The sequence below is a fragment of the Elephas maximus genome, chromosome 9, assembly GCF_024166365.1.
Source record: "Elephas maximus indicus isolate mEleMax1 chromosome 9, mEleMax1 primary haplotype, whole genome shotgun sequence".
Taxonomy (NCBI): Eukaryota; Metazoa; Chordata; class Mammalia; order Proboscidea; family Elephantidae; genus Elephas; species Elephas maximus.
Genome location: NC_064827.1, coordinates 70277877 through 70297573, shown reverse-complemented (window position 1 = coordinate 70297573; position 19697 = coordinate 70277877). Strand labels below are relative to the sequence as shown.

General features: G+C 42.6%; 1 protein-coding gene across 3 annotated transcripts in view; it reads left to right on the top strand.

Annotated features, from left to right (window-relative positions):
- Positions 1-19697, top strand: part of CDK5RAP2 (CDK5 regulatory subunit associated protein 2) — a 228257-nt gene that overhangs the window by 188225 nt on the left and 20335 nt on the right. For all 3 annotated transcript variants that reach the window (XM_049897012.1, XM_049897010.1, XM_049897011.1), the window contains 6 exons: positions 2649-2768; positions 6719-6835; positions 8061-8250; positions 11942-12063; positions 14096-14257; positions 19294-19371. In XM_049897012.1, the coding sequence (XP_049752969.1) occupies positions 2649-2768; positions 6719-6835; positions 8061-8250; positions 11942-12063; positions 14096-14257; positions 19294-19371 (789 nt within the window). The remainder of the gene's footprint in view (positions 1-2648; positions 2769-6718; positions 6836-8060; positions 8251-11941; positions 12064-14095; positions 14258-19293; positions 19372-19697) is intronic.

Here is a 19697-nt window from a genome sequence, read left to right as displayed (position 1 = left end):
TCCACTGTATCAATGCAACAGGGAACTCAGTCCCTTTCCAAGCATTCCCCAAGGTCTTTGTGTGAGTAACAGACTTAACTGAGGGTTTGTGGAACTAGAAGGAGTGAGGGTACAATGCAGCAACCCAGATAATTTAAATTGGAATATTAGAGACCCCTAATCTTTCCAACTCTCCTGCTATGGTACTGGGCAGTTCCCTTTTCTTCCTCTTGCCCTCTTCCTTTTACTCTCCTCCCTTCTGCTACTCCAGTCTCAGTTTATTTCCAGTGCAGAACATTTTAGTCATCTCTTATTCCTTATTCCTGTGGAGACCCGTGACCTGGGGCTCATCATGCCCTTTTAATGGATTACCAAGGCACCTTCTTAAACTAGGACAGTGCTCTCCTTACGTGGAATTCTGGAACCATCCTAGTAAGTCTTTTACTTTGTTTCTCTTTAGCCTTTCAGTCTCTGCATTTTCCTTTTGTTATAGTTATAATCTGAGTAGAAGGATAATTTAGTAGTTTTCCTTTTTTCGCATACTATTGTATCATAAGCTTTCTGACATGTTGTCACATACCATGATTTTTAATGACTTTAGAATAGCCCCTTGACTGGCTAAGCTGCAGTTCTCCTTATGTTCCCCTGTTGCTGAACATCTGAGTCGTTCCTAAAATCTCACAATTGTAAACAGTGCTACAGGGAGTATCTTTGAACATGAAGCTCTCCCCTTATTTCAGGGGAGTTTCTTAACATAGACTCTATAAATTGGAACTGCTAGGCAAAGATACGCACTCTTTTGGTGTTTTTTTTTTTTTCCTATAGCATTTGTGATTTGAAGAGTTAGCATTTGTCAGAAGGGTATTATTGTAAGAGGGACAGATATTTTTCTCCCATTTTATAAAGGCTAGTATAGTATTTCCTTCTTCTCAGTTATGGCTGCATAATTAATAAGTGGTGTCCAGTTCAACTGGGATTGTTTCCTGAAGTCCAAGTGATGATTCCAGCTCCTGGCCAAAGACTCAGTGGACAGTGACTGGTATTGATAAACCAGCAAGGAAGGTTGCAGTTAAAACAGAGAAGTTCCTGACTCGTGTCGACTCGAGTAGCCGCTGGAAGAAGATTTGCAGGGCAGCAAGGCAGGAACGGGGAGGTACAGTGCCGGGATGTGCCAAGAGTTTATTGCAGACAGAGCCCTTCAGTGCCGCACTGCAATGAGATCCTCAGACATTCCACCAAATGACATGCCACACTTACGGCATTAATAGGAGGTAGTGGAAGGTTTCGAAGTTGAATCATCTCATAAACATTCAAATTCATGGCAGAATTACTGTTTAATTAGGAAAAGATCTGTAACATTGTGCTACTTTTAAATGAAAGTCATTTTGGAGGAATTAAAACTGGGTCATAACATTAGTATAATGTTTTAAAACAAACATTACTAAGACATACTGAGTGTACCCTAACTGATGAATTAAAGGCATTAGTTTTGCCTTTGGATACTTAATGTGATTATGCTTTAAACAGCGACTCTAGAAACCTACCTCTATATTGGAAATGGGCTTCCTTCCTTCTTTGTTAAAGAGAGACGTGGCTGGGGCTGAAAAAATAATACATACTCATTTTGGAAAATTAAAATGCAATATAGTATTTTTTTCAAAATCTAAAATGTACCACCCAAAGGCAGTTGCAATGAATCTTTTGGTCTATTTCCTTCTTTTTTTTTTTTTTTGTGTGTGTGTGTGTGTGTCTTTCTTGTCTGTGCAGATTTTTAAATAGAGTTGTGATTATGCTGAATAATGAATTTTGTCTCTATTTTAAAGTTTAACATAATTTTTCCATGACGTTACATATTCTTTCTAACATAGTTTGAATAGATGTGTAATGCTGCATCACAATGGATGTACGATGATTTATTTAACAATGTGAGTTATCTTCAGTTTTTACTGTTATATATAACGCTAAGATGAACATTTTCATGCTCTCAGGTAAATGGTTGTCAGCATATCTGGTGATCTTTTTTTTGTAGATTCCTAGAAGTAGAATTATTTGGTAAAAGACACTGGGAAAAAACCTTTTTAAGGCTAAAGATAAAAATAGTCCCCCGGGTCATACACATTTATACTCACACTAGCAAGGGGGACTCTTGAGGGTACTCTTCTGACCATTCTCACTAGCATTGGGATTATTGTTTTGGTTTTTATAAATTTTAGTAAGTGATAGATATATGCTGTATTCTTTTCAAAGAATTAGTCTTGAAAATACCTGGCTTCATTATGAAAGTGGCTTAATCAACTCTAAGGCAATTCCAGCAGACTTGAAAGTGATCTGTTAGTTTCACCATAAGGAAGAGTTTGAATTAATATTTGATATTTAGAAGAATAAAAGGCTACATTAGAGTTAACATTAAAATTGCATTGAATGTAATTTTTCCATGTGATGTAAAGTATCTCCCTCATGGAGGGCTGCAGAGAATCATTACAGAACTGTGCCCATGGGCTGAGGGAAATCGCTCAGCTTCCCCGTGCCTGGGAAAGAATTGCCAGTTGCTGAATATCTTAATACATGGCAGTACTGTTCGGAATTTCAAGCTCACTGCACAATCTATAAATTATTCAATTTGTTGGGGGCTTCGGACTTTAAATTAAAAATACCCTTCCTTCCTGTAGACTTACTAATGGAACATATACAAGAAATTCGAACTTTGAGAAAACGTTTAGAAGAATCTATCAAAACAAATGAGAAACTGCGGAAACAGCTGGAACGGCAAGGATCTGAATTTGATCAAGGTAAGGAGGACCCTTCCCACAGGGAGGTGCAAACCTGTAAGGGCTTCATCTGTGGAGCATTTGCCTGGATAAGCAGGCCGTGTATGGGGAAGAGCATCAGACTTGTGACCGGGGAGACCTTGGTTCAAATCCTGGCTTTGTTGCTTACCTCGTGTGTGACTTTTGGCAAACCACTTACAGTAATTTATCTATGAAACAGGGATAATAATTCTTATTTTATTAGACCATGGTTAGACTTAAGCGAGCTAACTTATGCAGAGTGCCCCGTAGTCCCTGGTACAAAGAAGGTAGTTGATGAATATTTGTTTCTCAATCATTGGAGAAGTCTACCAGTATCTGGCATCCTGGATTGTGGTTGCCAGTCCTCATTTGACTTTGGAAGCTGCAGAGAAATAGATAGGTATTTTAAAATTCATCAATAATGGGTTATAAAACTTTAGTTAATATCACGTGCCAATAAGAGATCACTGACATTGCTGTTTAAGCATAGTTAGCTCTGAATGGGGTGTTTTTCCACGAAGATTCAAAAAAAACAAAACTTTTTTGCAATAGGTGAAACATTCACATGATTCAAAAATTAAAATGATATAAAATGGTCTACATTAAGAAGTCACCCTCCATTCTAAACCTATTAACCCTCTTCTCCCTCTCCTTCTCTCACTTCTGTTGGTTTTCTTGTGTATCCTTACAGTGGTTCTTTATGCAACTGCAAACACATATTGTTATTCTCCTTCCTTGCCCCAAAGGTAGCATACTCTGTGTCCACTATTCCATACCTTTTTTCACTGAACGGTATATCTGGGACATCTTTCCTCAGTGTCCTCATTCCATGAAGAATGAACCTTGAGAGCAGCTTGGCGCAGTAGGAAAAGCCTGTTTGTTTGGGAGTGGATCCTGGCTCTTCCATTTGGTAGCTTTGTGACTTTGGGCAAGTCACCCTACCTCTCCAGGTCTTAATTATTCCATAAAACAGGGTCATTGTGAGATTAAATGAGGCAGTGTTAAAAATAGAGCATAGCTCTATGCCTCACTCAGTAAACAGAAACTTTCATTTTCATTACCAGTTTTATTTTTATATGACATTATCAGTTTAACATTATAAACTCTGCAATGGGCAGGGACTACTAATGTAATTAGAGATGAGATAACTGAGTTCTAGAAAGATGAAGTAACGTCCCTGGGGGGGCCAAATAGTTACCCAGTGACAGCACTTGAGTCCTTGGACCCCTAGTTCAATTCTCATTCTCTCTAGCCCAACATGGCCATCGGTCTAGAAGGACATCTTTCCAAAATGCTGTACATGCTGCAGTTTACCAGGTACACAGAAAGGTTCCATTACTCCCTCTCTCCCTCCCTCTTCTCACCCCATCCCCACTCTGCACCCTCCCTCTCTCACCCCTAGGGAAATTGATTCATCTGAGTTATTAGTCGTATCAAACACAGGAAAGAAATACATGCCTGGGCCCTTCACATTCACTCTTGGTAATGCCTGAATTAGATTCATTCTGTTTTACATTTTCCCTGGCAAATCCAATTATAGAATTGTTTAGGGCCTCAAATGGCCACCAGCTACAATGGAACAGGCAATTGCTCTGGAGAGTAATTCACTCTGACGGAAAGGTTTACAAAAAGACATTCATAAAGTATTTACACCGGTGAAAAGACATGCTGTTCTCACCATGTTTTTAGAATCTCTGAAAAGACAAAGAAATAAAAGTGGCTCCGCCTCCCCCTTGCTGTGAAATGTTCATCTTGGGAGCAGGTTTGGGAAAGGGATAACTCCTTATAATGCCAGGGTGGAATATCATTAAAAACAGCCTGTAATCTTGTGTGTCAGAGCTTGTCACCAGTTACATGAGCTTACGGTAGTGGAGTTAGAGCAAAGACTGGCCTCTTTGCCTCAGAAGTGGACCCTGTTAGCTTAGGTTTGGCTGCTGAGGATTATACTGTCTCAGGAACTGTTCTTTGGTCTAGATACACCTTTGAAAAGTGATACCTTTAGCTTTGGTTATGACAGACTTCTTTAGAATTTTTCCCACTCATCCAGGCCCCAGCCTGTCATCGGTAACGAGTTTACTACAAATGGTAACAGCAGTAATAGTAATAACAGCATTGATCATTTTGATTGAGCTGATGGAGGCTTAGGGAAGTTATGTGACTGAGGTCACACAAATTAATAAGCTAGAGCCATGGTTCAAACCCTGGTATCTTTGAAAAGACATAAGACTTCGTAGGGGAGAGCAGAGGGAGATGATGGAGAGACGTGTGGGAGAGGCAGTGCTGTAGGGAGTATGAACTTTGGCTTCGGGAGACCTGGTGTTCTGTGTTCCTTACAGGGTGTTTGAGCATCACAGGTAATGGATTGTGTACCAGGGTGCTTTCAGCTGCAGATAACAGAATACAAGTAAAAACTAGCAGGAAATCCAGAGGCAGGCAGTTTCAAGGCAGGTTTAGTGGACCAGTGATACCAGGGGTTTGGGTTAGTATCTGTGATGATGGTAGTAATTACAAGTATCACACCCTCTCAGGACAGTGTCCAAAGCATGGGAAGGAAGAGAGTGGGGCTTTCCCCCATCTTTATCCCGAAAGCCTCCTGCAGACTTTCCCTCAGGTCTCATTGGTCAGAATCGGCACATGATCATGTTCTAGCTGCAAGGAAGGCTGGGAAAGCAGGTGTCTGGCATTTTAACTCTGTGGTGTAGTAGATTCAGTCAGTAGGACAATGGGAGGGAAAAGTGCCTGGTACACAATAGATGCTCTCCAGAGGGTAGCTGTGAAAGTGAACAGTATATATGGTACAGACATAAAAAGCACAGAGGACGGGGAGTGTGGTGATGGAGTGTCAGGGGAGGTCTTATCTAAGCTGGATTTAGAGGAAGGGATGGAATTTCAACAGATAAAGAACAATATGGAGGAATATTTACAGATGAGGCAACTGGTCAGAGTTTGTAAATGACCTTAGACCCAGTCTGTCTAGCTTTAGACCCCGATCTGTTTAAGTATACACTCAGAGGCAGGGAGCTCGAGCCAGGAGTTGAGAGGTGAGTGTGATTTTGAAGGTGGAGGAGAGGGTGCTGGGCAATCTGGGCAAAGGGAGTAATATCTCATTCTACAAACTTAGGGAGGTATAGAACAAGATGGTGTGTTTGAGGCACAGAAGTGGCCCAGTTTGGCAGTATTTGAGGGCACTAAGATCTAGGGTGGAGGGAGAGTAGGGAATGCTGTGAGATTGGAGCTGAATAATGGAGATCTTTGGATTCTAGGCTGAGAAGTTTGCACTTTGTGTTTTGTTTGATCGTCTTTGCAGTAGTGAGCCGTCAGATGTTTCTGAGCAGAAAATAACATGAATCAACTGTGTGTGAGGATGGTAATCCCACTGAGAGCGTAGCAGGAGGCAGGGTTAAAGCAAAGCGATAAGGCCTGAACTCTAGGGACAGAAAAGACTGGGCCTGTGATTGGCTGTGAGGGATAAGGAAGAGGAAGGAATTTAAGATAGCTCCCAGGTTTCTAGCTTAGTTAGGGATAGTGATAGTGATGTTGAGGTAGGAAACAGGAGAGGGAGCGGATTTGGAAGGATGAGGGCAAGGTGACGAATTCACCTTTGGTTCTGTGGACTGTGAGTTGCCTCAGCGAAGAGGCCCAGCAGGCAGCTGGATATATGCGTTTAGACCTCTGGGGAGACGCCTGTGGAGGTTAAACTGTTCCCCTCCCTCTTCCCCAGGTCTCCTGCTTTGCTCACTGTTAGGACAGGTAAGAGGTGGGGGGCTCCTCTCTTGCCTCCTCTTTCAAGCTCACTCATATCCCTTTGGGTCTGGTGGCACCTCGGTTCATAGGAATAACCTTCATTGCATGCTGTTTCCTCATTATTTAAACCTGTTTTTATCTAGAAAGTTCCATCGGTACTGACCCAGAGACAGTCCGTAAATCACTATTTATGTGTGTTTTTATAGGTTCTGCAAACATTTTTGCCTATGGTTCAGAGCTACATAATTCTCTGACAGCAGAAATTCATTTCCTGAGGAAGCAGAACCAGGCCCTCAACATGATGCTCGCTAAAGGATCCAGAGGTAAGAATTAAGGCAGCCACCTGCAGCCTAGAGCCCAACCCTGTGGCTTTGAGCAGGTCATTTAGCCTCTCTGAGCCTCAGTTTCCTTATCTTTAAACTAGGGATATCGCACAGGGTTGCTGTGACAGCTAAATGATGTGAAACACTCAGCACGGTGACTGTCACAACAGGAGCTGAATAAACATTACTTTCTTTACTTGTCACCCATCCCCTCTGTACAGCCCCGTCTCAGTCATCTTGGTTCCCGGTGGACGAAAGGGAGCCGAGAATGTATTACTGCCAAGGCTTCAATTGAAATTTCATACCATCAGCAAGGTTTATCCAGTATTTCTTATAAAGATCCTTTCCCTTAATTCCTTTCATTTGGAGCTTAGAAGCCTTGAGCTTTCATTTGCATTATCTCTCAGTACTTACAATGTTTCTGGGACAAGGTATTATTAGCCCTGTTTACAGGTAAGAAATTCATGTTTAGTGAGCTTCTGCGAATTATCCATTCACTCAACAAACATTTCCTGGCTCTCGTTCTATGTCAGGTCCTGTATAGACTCTGATACAGAAGTGAGTGAGACCTGGCCCCTTCCTCAGGGGGCTCATGGCGACCCCTGGCAGGCCATGTGATGATTAGCCACAGTAAAGGCAGGCTCGGGGAGCTTCAGGGCTCTGGAGAGGGCACCCTGACCCAGGAAAGGCTAGTTTGGGCTGAGTCTCGAAGGATGAGTAGGGATTAGCCAATGTGCCTAAGGTTTAGAGGAGCCAGGGCCTCTTAAATAGAAGGAAGAGAGCAGACCAATGTCTAAGGTTAGAGGTGGGAACAGGGCATCAGATTGTCATTTGCACAGCCTTCCTGCTGTCCTTGGGTGAGGCTTGCAGACTTTCCTACCACCTGTTGCCAGAGCTTTGGGCCCAGTTCCTTGCCTCTGCCTATAGTTTCTACCCACTGTTTGCTCTGTGAAGGCAAAGTAACTAGGTTTGCATGGCCCATTATTTAATAGAAAATTAAACAGGCCCATTTCATCCTAGTGACGTTTAATCTGCAGCCTCGATGTTGACAGATTTATCTGGCCAAAATGTATAAGATAATTGGAATGCCAAAATCGTAAATGCCAGATTAAATCTCTTTCTCTTTTGCATTCTTGGAGTGCTTGAGATGAAGTGCCGTATTTGCGTAATACGGTTGGAAAAAACAAATGGTTTCCCTTCTCAGTGGCTCATTTTTGTTTTGCAGATAAACAGAAGGAGAATGAAAAATTACAAGAGTCCCTCTCCAGGAAGACTGCGAACCTTGAGCACCTTCAGCAAGAGTATGCCTCTGTGAAGGGAGAAAATGAAAGGCTTCAGAAGGAAGTTGGTGAGAAGGAGAGACACAACCAGCAGCTGGTCCAGGAGATCTATAATAGCCGCAGCGAGCTGAGCAGGTAGTGGCCTTGACTCACCCATTCCCTGCTGGCCAGCCTACTCACCCAGGCACTGAGGCTGCAGTCATGAAAAAAAGCATACTTGCCCTAGCATGAAGGGGCAGACAACAAACACGCACATAATATGTCAGGTGATGATAAACTAAAAAACCAAACCTGTTGTTGTCAAGTTGATTCTGACTCATAGTGACCCTATAGGACAGAGTAGAACTGCCCCATAGTGTTTCCAAGGCTGTAAATCTTTATGGAAGCAAATTGTCAAATCTTTCTCCCATGGAGCAGCTGGTGGGTTCGAACCGATGACTTTTTGATTAGCAGCCAAGTGCTTAACCATTGTACCACCCGGGCTCCTTCTGGTAATGAACTAGATGGAGACAATGTAAAGGGGATAGGGCCTGGGGGGCAATTTTCTATTTCTTGATCTAGGGCAGGTGAGGAAAGATGTCTCTGAAAAAAGATTCCATTAGAACAGAAACCTGAAATCATTGAGGGAGTGAGCTTTGCAGATACCTGGGGCAAGGTCATTTTTAGCAGGGAGACAGTGGCCCCAAGGCAGAGTGTCCTTGGCCTGAGTGGGCGGTGCAGGGAGGCCAGTGCATCTGGAGGAGATGGGGACATGGAAGAGGATGAGGCAGAGAGGTGGCTGGACGCTGAGTCATATGGGACCTTGTAGCCTTCGTCAGGACTTTGGTCCTGACTATTCTGAGTGAGATAGGAAGCCAGTGGGAGTTTGTCAGCAGAGGAGTGATGTAAACCTGACTACGGTGTGAAAGGATCATACTACTGCCCTTGGAATCTGCCTTGTTCCGTGTGTTTTCACGAATGCCTCACTTTTTTAATGTGACTGGTCTCGCCCTTGGCTGTCCAGGGTAGTGCAGTGATTTAGCAAGATCATTGTCTTTGGATTTAAGTCAGTCATGGATTTAAGTCCTGGATCCTCTTTTGAGCTATGCAGCCATGGGTAGGAAATAGAGCCTTTTGAGCCCCTCTTCCTCATATCCTCTGTGAATTGAGGATTAGTTGTTGTAGCCCCTGGGTTGGTCAGTTAAACCTGTTTTGTTCTGTGACTACATACTCTACCCCTGTTGTTGTTGCTGTTAGGTGCTGTTGAGCGACCTTGTGTATCACAGAATGAGATACTGTCCGGTCCTTCGCCATGATCACAGTCATTGTTATCCTTGAGTCAGTTGATGCATCTGCTGTGTCAGTCCATTTCGTTGAGGGTCTTCCTCTTTTCTGCTGACCAAGCATGATGTCCTTCTCCAGGGGCTGATTTCTCCTGACATCATGTCCAAAGTATGTAAGACGTGGTCTTGCCATCCTTGCTTTTAAGGAGCATTTTGGTTGTACTTCTTTCAGGACAGATTTGTTCATTCTTTTGGTAGTCCATGGTATATTCTTTGCCAACACCACAATTCAAAGATGTCAATTCTGCTTTGGTCTTCTTTATTCATTGTCCAGCTTTCTCATGCGTATGAGGCAATTGAAAACACCATGGCTTGGGTCACACACACCTTAATCCTCCAGGTGACATCTTTGCTTTTCAACACTTTAAAGAGGTCTTTTGCAGCAGATTCGTTCAGTGCAGTGCATCTTTTGATTACCTGTCTGCTGCTTCCATGGGTGTTGATTCTGGATCCAAGTAAAATGAAATCCTTCACAACCTCAGTCTTTTCTCCGTTTATCTTGATCTCGTTTATTGGTCCAGTTGTGAGGATTTTTGTTTTCTTTTATGTTGAGGTGTAACCCATACTGATGGCTGTGGTCTTTGATCTTCATCAGTAAGTGCTTCAAGTCCTCTTCACTTCCAACAAGGAAGGTTGTGTCATCTGCATAATGCAGGTTGTTAATGAACCTTCCTCCAATCCTGATGCCCTGTTCTTCTTCATAGAGTCCAGCTTCTCAGATTATTTGCTCAGTATACAGATTGAGTAGGTATGGTGAAAGGATACAACCCTGACACACACTTTTCCTGCCCTTAAACTGTGCAGTATCCCCTTGTTCTGTTCGAACTACTGCCTCTCTATCCGTACACAGATTGCTCATAAGCACAATTAAGTGTTTTGGAATTCCCATTTTCCACAATGTTATCCATAATTTGTTATTATCCACACAGTCAAATGCCTTTGCTTAGTCAACAAAACACAGGTAAACATCTTTCTGGTATTCTCTGCTTTCAGCTAGGATCCATCTGACGTCAGCAATGATATCCCTGGTTCCATGTCCCCTTCTGAAACTGGCCTGAATTTCTGGCATTTCCCTGTTGATATACTGCTACAGCTCCTTTTGAATGATGTTCAGCAAAATTTTGCCTGCATGTGATATTAATAATACTGTTCAATAATTTCCACATTCAGTTGGATCATCTTTCTTGGGAATAGGCATAGATATGGATCTCTCCCAGTTGGTTTGCCAGGTAGCTGTCTTCCAAATTTCTTGACATAGAGGAGTGAGCTCTTCCAGCGCTGCATCCGTTTGTTGAAACATCTCAATTGCTTTTCCCGTCAATTCCTGGGACCTTGTTTTTTGCCAATGCCTTCAGTGTAGCCTGGACTCTTCCTTCAGTACCTTCGGTTCCTTATCATATGTTACCTCCTGACATGGTAGAATGTTGACAAATTCTTTTTGGTATGGTGACTCTGTGTGTTCCTTCCATCTTCTTTTGATGGTTACTGTGCCATTTAATGTTTTCCCTGTAGAATCCTTCACTATTGCAACTCAAGGCTTGAATTTTTTCTTCAGTTCTTTCAGCTTGAGAAATGCTGAGCGTGTTCTTCCCTTTTGATTTTCTATCCGCAGGTCTTTACACATGTCATTATAATACTTTGTCTTCTTGAGCTGCCCTTTGAAATTCTCTGTCCAGCTCTTTTACTTCATCATTTTTCCTTTTGCTTTAGCTACTCAACGTTCAAGAGGAAGTTTCAGAGTCTCTTCTGTCATCTTTTAGGTCTTTTCTTTCTTCCCTGTCTTGTTAATGACCTCTTGCTTTCTTCATGTATGATGTCCTTCCACAGCTTGCCTGGTTTTTGGTCATTAGTGTTCAATGTGCCAAATCTGTTCTTGAGATGGTCTCTAAATTCAGGTGGGATATACTCAAGGTCATACTCTGGCTCTCATGGACATGTTCTAATTTTCTTCAGTTTTAACTTGAACTTGTGTGTGAGTAGTTGATGGTTTGATCCCCAGTTGACCCCTGGCCTTGTTCTGACTGATGATATTGAGCTTTTCCATCGTCTCTTTCCACAGATGTAATCGATTTGATTCCTGTGTATTCCATCTGGCGAGGCCCATGTGTATAGTGGCCATTTATGTTGGTAAAAAAAAGGTACTTGCAATGAAGAAGTCGTTGGTCTTGCAAAATTCAGTCATCTGATCTCTGGCATCATTTCTATCACCAAGACCAATTTTCCAACTGTCGATCCTTCTTTTTTGTTTCCAGTGTATTAGTTAGCACATACCTTTTAGGGTGCCTGTGAAGATTACGTTAGATAACATATGCAAAGGGCTGGGGCACAGACGGATACTTGGGAAATAGAGGCTGTGACTAGAGTTTTTATTCACACTTGTTACTTTTGGCTATACTGTTCTGGTAGAGGTGGAACTGGCCTACTCAGGGAGGGGGTGGTGGTTTGAGTAAGTCATCCTAAATCAGAGCTAACCTCTTCTCCCCATGGTGATGGGGCCTTTTCAGGGCAAAGGAGGAGGTGGAGTTGAGGCAGCAACTGCTCTCACAGAATGACAAGCTACTCCAGTCTCTTCGAGTGGAGCTGAAGGTATATGAGAAGCTGGATGAAGAACACAAGCGACCAAGAGGTACTGGGCACTCTTCTCTGAGGTTCTTCTCATTCTGGAGCTGCGGTGTTTTGGGCTGTAAGCCCACCTGGTCAGCTGGCAGCAGAAGTGGAAGGGTGGAACTCTGCACTCTTCCGTGAAATGCTCTTACCAAGCCCCAAGTTTGCCTTATGGGAAGAGTAAACCAAAAACACCAAACGATGGCTACCGAGTTGATTCCGACTCATAGTGACCCTATAGGACACAGTAGAACTGCCCCGTAGGGTTTCCAAGGAGTGGCTGGTGGACTCAAACAGCTGAACTTTTGGTTAGCAGGCAAACGCTTAACCACTGTGCCACCAGGGCTCCACGGGTAGAGTAGGTACATATATGTATTTTTTCCTCTAAATTTTATTTATTTTACAGTTGTTGAGGATATATGCAGCAAAACATATACCAATTCAGTAGTTTCTATGTGTACAATTTACTGACGTTGATTACATTCTTTGGGCTGTGCAATTACATTCTCACCCTCCTTTTCTGAGTTGTTAGAGTAGGTGTATTTTGAAGCAAACTCTTTGGGTTCACTCTTACTCTGAAGAAACAGCAGGAAACACGGAAAGACTTAAGCTCAGGAGCCAGGCCAGCTGGGGTCTGGATTTTTTAAAAACTTTTATTGTGCTTTAAGTGAAAGTTTACAAATCAAGTCAGTCTCTCGTACAAAAATTTATATACACCTTGCTATATGCTCCTGGTTACTCTCCCCCTAATGAGACAGCACACGCCTTCTTTCCACTCTCTACTTTCGTGTCCATTCGGCCAGCTTCTGACCCCCTCTGCCCTCTTATCTCCCGCCCAGACAGGAGCTGCCCACATAGTCTCATGTGTCTACTTGATCCAAGAGGCTCACTCCTCACCCATATCATTTTCTACCCCATAGTCCGGTCCAATCCCTGTCTGAAGAGTTGGCTTTAGGAATGGTTCCTGTCTTGGGCTAACAGAAGGTCTGGGGACCATGACCTCCAGGGCCCTTCTAGTCTCAGTCAGACCATTAAGTCTGGTCTTTTTACAAGAATGTGGGATCTGCATCCCACTGCTCTCCTGTTCCCTCAGGGGTTCTCAGTGGAGTTCCTGTCAGGGCAGTCATTGGTTGTAGCCGGGACCATCTAGTTCTGGTCTCAGGCTGATACCGTCTCTGGTGTATGTGGCCCTTTCTGTGGGGTCTGGATTTTGATGCCCTCATTTCCTGCCTGTGTGACCTTCAGCAGGTCCCTTCACCTCTCTGGGCTTGTTTCTTCTTGTATAATACATGTTTATTCTGTAGAGTTGTTGTAAACATTAAATAATTTATTTAAAACACCCTAGTACAATACCTGGCACATAGTAGGCTATCAGTAACTAACTTTTATTATAATTTTCTTGGCAGTCTTTATTTCTTTAGCCATTCATTCAGCAAATGTTTATTGAGCACCTCCCACATGCTGAACCATACTCTGGAGATGGTTGCTAGTCTTACATCTCTCTGTATCCTGAGAGAGATACCAGATTGGAGTTACTCTATTCTTAAGTTTTAATGTTTCAGAATCAGCTTTGAGGTGTGGTGGGTTTTTTTTTTTTTTTTGAACTAGTTTTCCAGATGGTTTTCCCTATTGAAAGTTTATGTAGAAAAGGGTCATCTCGCAGCTTTCATTTTCTCCCCAAGTTGCTTTTCTTATTTTTGCTGTTGTGCCTTTTTAATACATGGTGCCTTTTAAAATCAGCCTCTTTCATTCTATAATTCCAGCCCAAATAGATTTTATTACTACTAGACATAATTTTGGGGTTTGGTGTGCAATTTGCTAGGCTTTTATGGCCAGAAGTGAAAATTAATTTCCAGCTCTTATTTAGCCTGTGGAATAGCAGCAATTAAGTCTGCCGATATTTTTGTTTTTAAAGTCTAGTTTTAAATTGTACCTAGTTCCTCTGGAAGGGGTGGGTGATGGTGGTGCCGGGTTTAAAACACTCTTGAGTTCCTTTGATGACTGACCGTTGGATCATGGGAGATGTTAAGATTGTCCTTTGCATGTGTTTGCAGAAGCCAGAGCAGAGGTGTCAGGAGAAGGCTGGAAGGGGCAGGACCCATTCAGTGACCTGCATGGCCTCATGAGAGAGATCCAGGCTCTGCGGGTACAATTGGAGAGGAGCATCGAAACCAACAGTACCCTGCAGAGGAAGCTCGAGGAGCAGCTGGCGAAGGGTGAGAAGAAGGCATAGAAAGCAACTCTCACTTTGGCCCAAACCCTATCCATCCCCAGGTGGCTCCTTCAGCTAGGCAAACAGTCCTGTACCTGCCTCCCTGTCACTTAGAAATGCGGCTCTGTGTGCCTGTTTGTGACATGTGAGCTCTCAGTGATACCCTTGCCCCACGGAGGTCTATTTCCTTTTACAGCAGGCACACTGTACCCTAGGAGCCAGAGGACCTGGCTGCTAATTAGCTGTCACCTTTGGCAAAATGGTGTAATCTGTCTGGGATCTCTTGATTCTCAAAGAAGTGGAATTTGGGCTTGCCTCTAGTCTTGCTCCCCACATCGTTTTAGTCCTGCGCACATCATTACATGGCTGAAAATGTTTTCTAGCTCCCTGTTGCCTTTGTAAGAGAATCTAAATCTCGTACTCAAGGTTTCAGTGTCTTCCAAGATCTGGAAACAGCATCACGGTAGGTTTGAAAAATGGTTCTGTTTTGCAGTTTGCGTGAGAGTTTTAATGTTTAGCCCTAGAGAGACTATGTAGAGTAGTAGAAATAGACTGAGTGGAAAGAGCAGAAAAACTGGGGTTCCTGTCACCCCTCTGCACGTACAGAGCCTTGAACAGACCAACTAGTGGTCAGGCTGAAAGCAGTCAGTCAGGCCATTCTCTTTGCTTTATAGAGAGGGAAAGGGACTCACCCAAAGTGGCACAGCAAGTAGGTGGCAGACCTGGAGCTAGAAACCATTTTCCAGGCCCCAAGTCCAGCTCTTCTTGAGCCACCTGCTGACCTTCTGGAGCCTCAGTTGTTGGGGGATGATCATCCTAATGCCCACGGTGGGGGATGTGTGAGCCCAGTGGAATAAGGAGTATCAACATACCTCACAAGTAAGGAGGATTGCCTGAGAGCTTGGGCTTATCTTTACTTGGCTTGGGTCTATTATCATTTAATTGAGGGAAAAAAAAAAAAAAAAAAACATCTCTTAAGAAGCACCCAGTGAACCTACTTTGGAACTTGTAGCGATTGGATTATTGGTTTCTTCCAAATAAGTATTTTAAATTTTTAACCAAAAAGATGAGGTAACAATATAAAAAAGGTGGAAAAAGAATTTTCATTATTCTAAAAATGATCATTTTTTACTTTGCATATTTCTCTTTATTTGTTAATTAAATGTAGGCATGAATTTATGTTGTTCAGATAGGTTTTTGTGCCATTCTGTGTCCTTTCTTTCCTTTCATGCAATATTACATCATAAATGTTTTCCTTTTCCATGGCTTCCTCGTTGTCTGTAGATTATTGTCAGTCACCAAATTGTTACCCTTTTTTTATTGATTATTAAAGTGGTCTCTGATTTGGGGCTTTTAAACATTTATATTAATAAGCTTTTTGCTGTTAAAAAATTTTCTTAGAATAAATTTCTTCTAGGGTGACCCCAAGGGGTTGGACAGGTGCTGTATTGCCTTCTACATGCCACATTCATCAGCGTTGTACAAAGGCAGCAGTTTTAGCATGGCTTCACCAGGCATTGGGCAGTACCATTTTAAATATAGGTCTGTTCCTGTCCCTTTTTAGGCTTTGAGGAGATGGGCCAAGGATATGAAGAGGGTGCACTAGGGAAGATTGAAGCCGGGGGAGCAGTTCAGTGCAAGGGGTACCTAGGAGGAAGACCTGGGGCAGCTGAAGTGAGAAGACCATTGAACAGCCTGTTCCTGCTTTCAGAATCTGTCTAGGGTCAGCCCTAGTGTGCCTCACAGGAGACATCCAGGAGAGTGTGTTCAAAATTCGGAAAAGTTCCAGTTTCCTTGACTGAAGATCAGAATCATAGCACAGGCAGCAGCATTTCTCCCTTTGCAGAAGACTTTTTGGGATTGTATTTAAGTGCATCTCTCTGAAAGTTCTGCTCTGAAGGCTGCCATGTTTTTGGTAGAAAGCAGTTCGTCTCAGGGCCAGCTCCACGGAACTATGCGCTCAGGGGGGCTGTGCTGTAGTCAGCCCCACCCCTTGGTAGTGCTGGGGAGGAACTTCCCCAAAGTGGGGGAACCTGGGACCACCCACATGTTGGGTAATACTGGGCAGATAGCTTCCTCTCTTAGTCTCCTCTTCCATGAAATCTGATTCACGATCCCATCCTGCTCACTGAGCTGTTGAGATTTCATGGGAAAGTGCTTTCTAAATTATAAAATGTCACACTGGTCATCTTGTACGGCATCTTTTGACTTTGCTTTCTTACAGTGTGTAAAATTCATCACCCCCAAATCTGACTTTGGGTCACTCCTCTCTGGCCTGGGTGACTGCGACAGCCTCTAGACTTGCCCCTCCACCCCAAACTTAGACCTCACGGTTCTAGCTTGCATCCCACTGAGGCCTTCCGTTGCACCCAGGTAAACTGCTTGTTTCTCCTGAGTGTGCCTTTGCTCCTGCTGTCTCCTCTGCCTGGCATTTCTTTCCCTCCTTCCCATGGGTCACTCACAATCAGTTTTAAGATACAGTACGGGCATTAGCCTTTGGGAAGCCAGGTCAGGGCTAGCACCCCTCACCTGAGCTCCCACAGCCTGTGTTTCCCTCCTTTGGCTCTGACCACGCTGAAATGAAACTGTTTACTTGTCTGGATGAGGGGGTCTTCTAGGGGAAGGGAATAGGCCTGGTCTGTCTGTATTCCCAGTGTCCTTCATGGGACCTGGCACAAGAGAGCCCTGTAAAGATTTGAATGAATACATGTGTGTGTCTAAATAAATGAACATACATATGTATGTACAGTGCTTTTCTTTATTCTCATTCACTTCACATTCAAATGCTGACTGCAGTGAAACTAAAACTACCCCCCCCGCCGAAAGGTCTTCCCCCTCCCACCCCCTGCCCCCCACCCTCCGTTTTTTTAAATTGTAGTAAATACATATGTAACAAAACATTTACCATTTCAACATTTTTTACATGTACAATTCAGTGGCATTAATTACCTTCATCATGTTGTTCAGCCATAACCACTATTCATTGGCGCCCTGGTGGCATAGTGGTTAAGTGATAACACCTGCTAACCAAAAAGGTTGGGGGTTCGAATCCACCAGCTACTCCTTGGAAACCCTTTGGGGCAGCTCTGCTCTGCCCTATAGGGCCACTGTGAGTTGGAATCGATGGCAATGGGTTTTTAACAGAAGCTCAGTGTCCCTTAAACAATGAGTCCCCTTCCCCCCTTTCCCACTCTTGATAACTACTAATCAACTTTATTCTCTATATATTTGGCTATTTTACATATTTCGTATAAGTGGGATCATATAATATTTGACCTTTTGTGGGTTACTCATTTCACTTAGCATAATGCCTTCAATGTTTGTATTGTAACATATATCAGGACTTCATTTCTCTTTATGCCTGAGTAATATTCCATTGTATGTACATACCAGGCTGTATTTATCCATTCATCTGTTGATGGACGTTTAGGCTGTTTCCACCTTTGGCTGTCGTGAATAGCACTGCAGTGAACATTGGTGTACAATGAGCATGTGTATGTCTGGTGCTTTTCTTTATTCTCATTCAGTTCACACTCAAACATTGCTTTTGATTCTTTGGGGTATATACCTAGGAGTAGAATTGTTAGATCGTATGGTAATTCTTTGTTTAATTTTTTAAGGAACTGCCAAACTGTTTTCCATAGTGGCTGTACCATTTTACATTACCACCAGCAATGCATGAGGGTTCCAGGTTCTCCACTTTTTCGCCTATATCTGTTATTTTCCACTTTTTAAATCATAGCCATCTTTGTGGGGTAAAGTAATATCTCATTGTCATTTTGATTTGTATTTCCCTAATGACTAATGACATTGACCATCTTTTCATGCGTTTGTTGGCCATTTGTGTTTCTTCTTCGGTGAAATGTTTATTCAAGTCCTTTGCCCATTTTTTGATTGTGTTGTTTGACTGTTTGTTGTTAAGTTGTGTTATTGTATGCTGTTGAGTCAATTCTGACTCATAGTGACCCTATAGAACACAGTAGAACTTCCCCATAGGGTTTCCTAGGCTGTAAATCTTTATAGGAGCACATCACCAGGTCTTTTCTACCGAAGAGCTGCTCATGAATTCGAACCGGTGATCTTTTGGTTAACAGCCAAGGGTTCATTTGCTAAGCACTACCAGGGCTCCTTTGTTAAGTTGAAAGAGTTCCTTATATATTCTGGTTATTAAACCTTTATCAGATGTACAGTTCCCCCAAGCTTTTTCCCAATCTGTAGGTTGTCTCTTCAGTTTGTTGGTAAAATCCATTGACAAAAGTTTTTAATTTCGATGAAATCAAATTTACCTGTTTTGTCTTTTGTTGCTCATGCTTTGAGTGTTGCATCTAATAATCCATTGTTGAAAACTAGGTCCTGAAGTATTATTCCTATGTTTTCTTCTAAAAGTTTTATGATTTTAGTTCTTATAAATAGGTCCTTGATCCATTTTGAGTTCGTTTTTATATATGGTATGAGATATGGGGCCAGTTTTGTTCTTTCGCTTTTGGAATCCAGTTGTCCCATACTGTTTATTGAAGAGACTATTCTTTCCCCCATTGGACGGGCTTAGCACACATTTTGAAAAACAGTTGACCATAAATGTACGGTTTTATTTCTGGACTCCCAATTCTATTGGCCTATGTGTCTATCGTTATACCAATATGTATCTATCATTATACCAATACCAGACTATTTTGATTACTGTAGCTTTAAAATATGTTTTGAGATTGGGAAGTGTGAGTCCTCCTACTTTATTCTTCTTTCTCAAGAATGCTTTGGCTTTTTGGGGCCCCTAGTAGTTCAATATAAATTTGAAGATTTCAATTTCTGCAACAAAGACAGCTGAAATTTTGATGAGGATTGGGTTGAATCTATAGATAGCTTTAGGTAGTATTGGCATCTTAAGAATATTAAGTCTTCTGTTCCATAACCATAGAATGCCCTTCCATTTATTTAGGCCTTCTTTAATTTCTTTCAGTAATGTTTTATAGTTTTCAGTGTACAAGTCTGAAACCACAACTTTTGGCAGTTACTTTCCACCTCTTGTTTTGCATTTTGCAGGTGGTAACAAATGTTCCATGGCAAATGAGAATTCATATGATCTGTTTGATTCCACCCTGGCAGTGCCACGAAAATCAGGTACAAAACTGAAGTCTTTGAGTAACTATGGCAAGATTGGGTGGGCAGTAGGACTTTTTAAATTGGAGAGAAGGAGGCCCCTGGCTTCATCTCAAGATGGTATTTGTAGGGATTTGGAGTTTGACGTTCTCAATTTCTAGCTGGGATTGTTGTGAACTCCTCCTCTAAACCAATTAATCCGTTGTAGGCATTCCCCACCTCAGCAGCTTCATTGGCCCCTTGTTGCCCTAGATTAAAGTCTGACCACCTAAGCATGGCTAGCATGGTCCTTCACAATCCAGCCCTTATGTAGCCACACAGGTGGCTCCCCCGCCCCGTCCTGCACG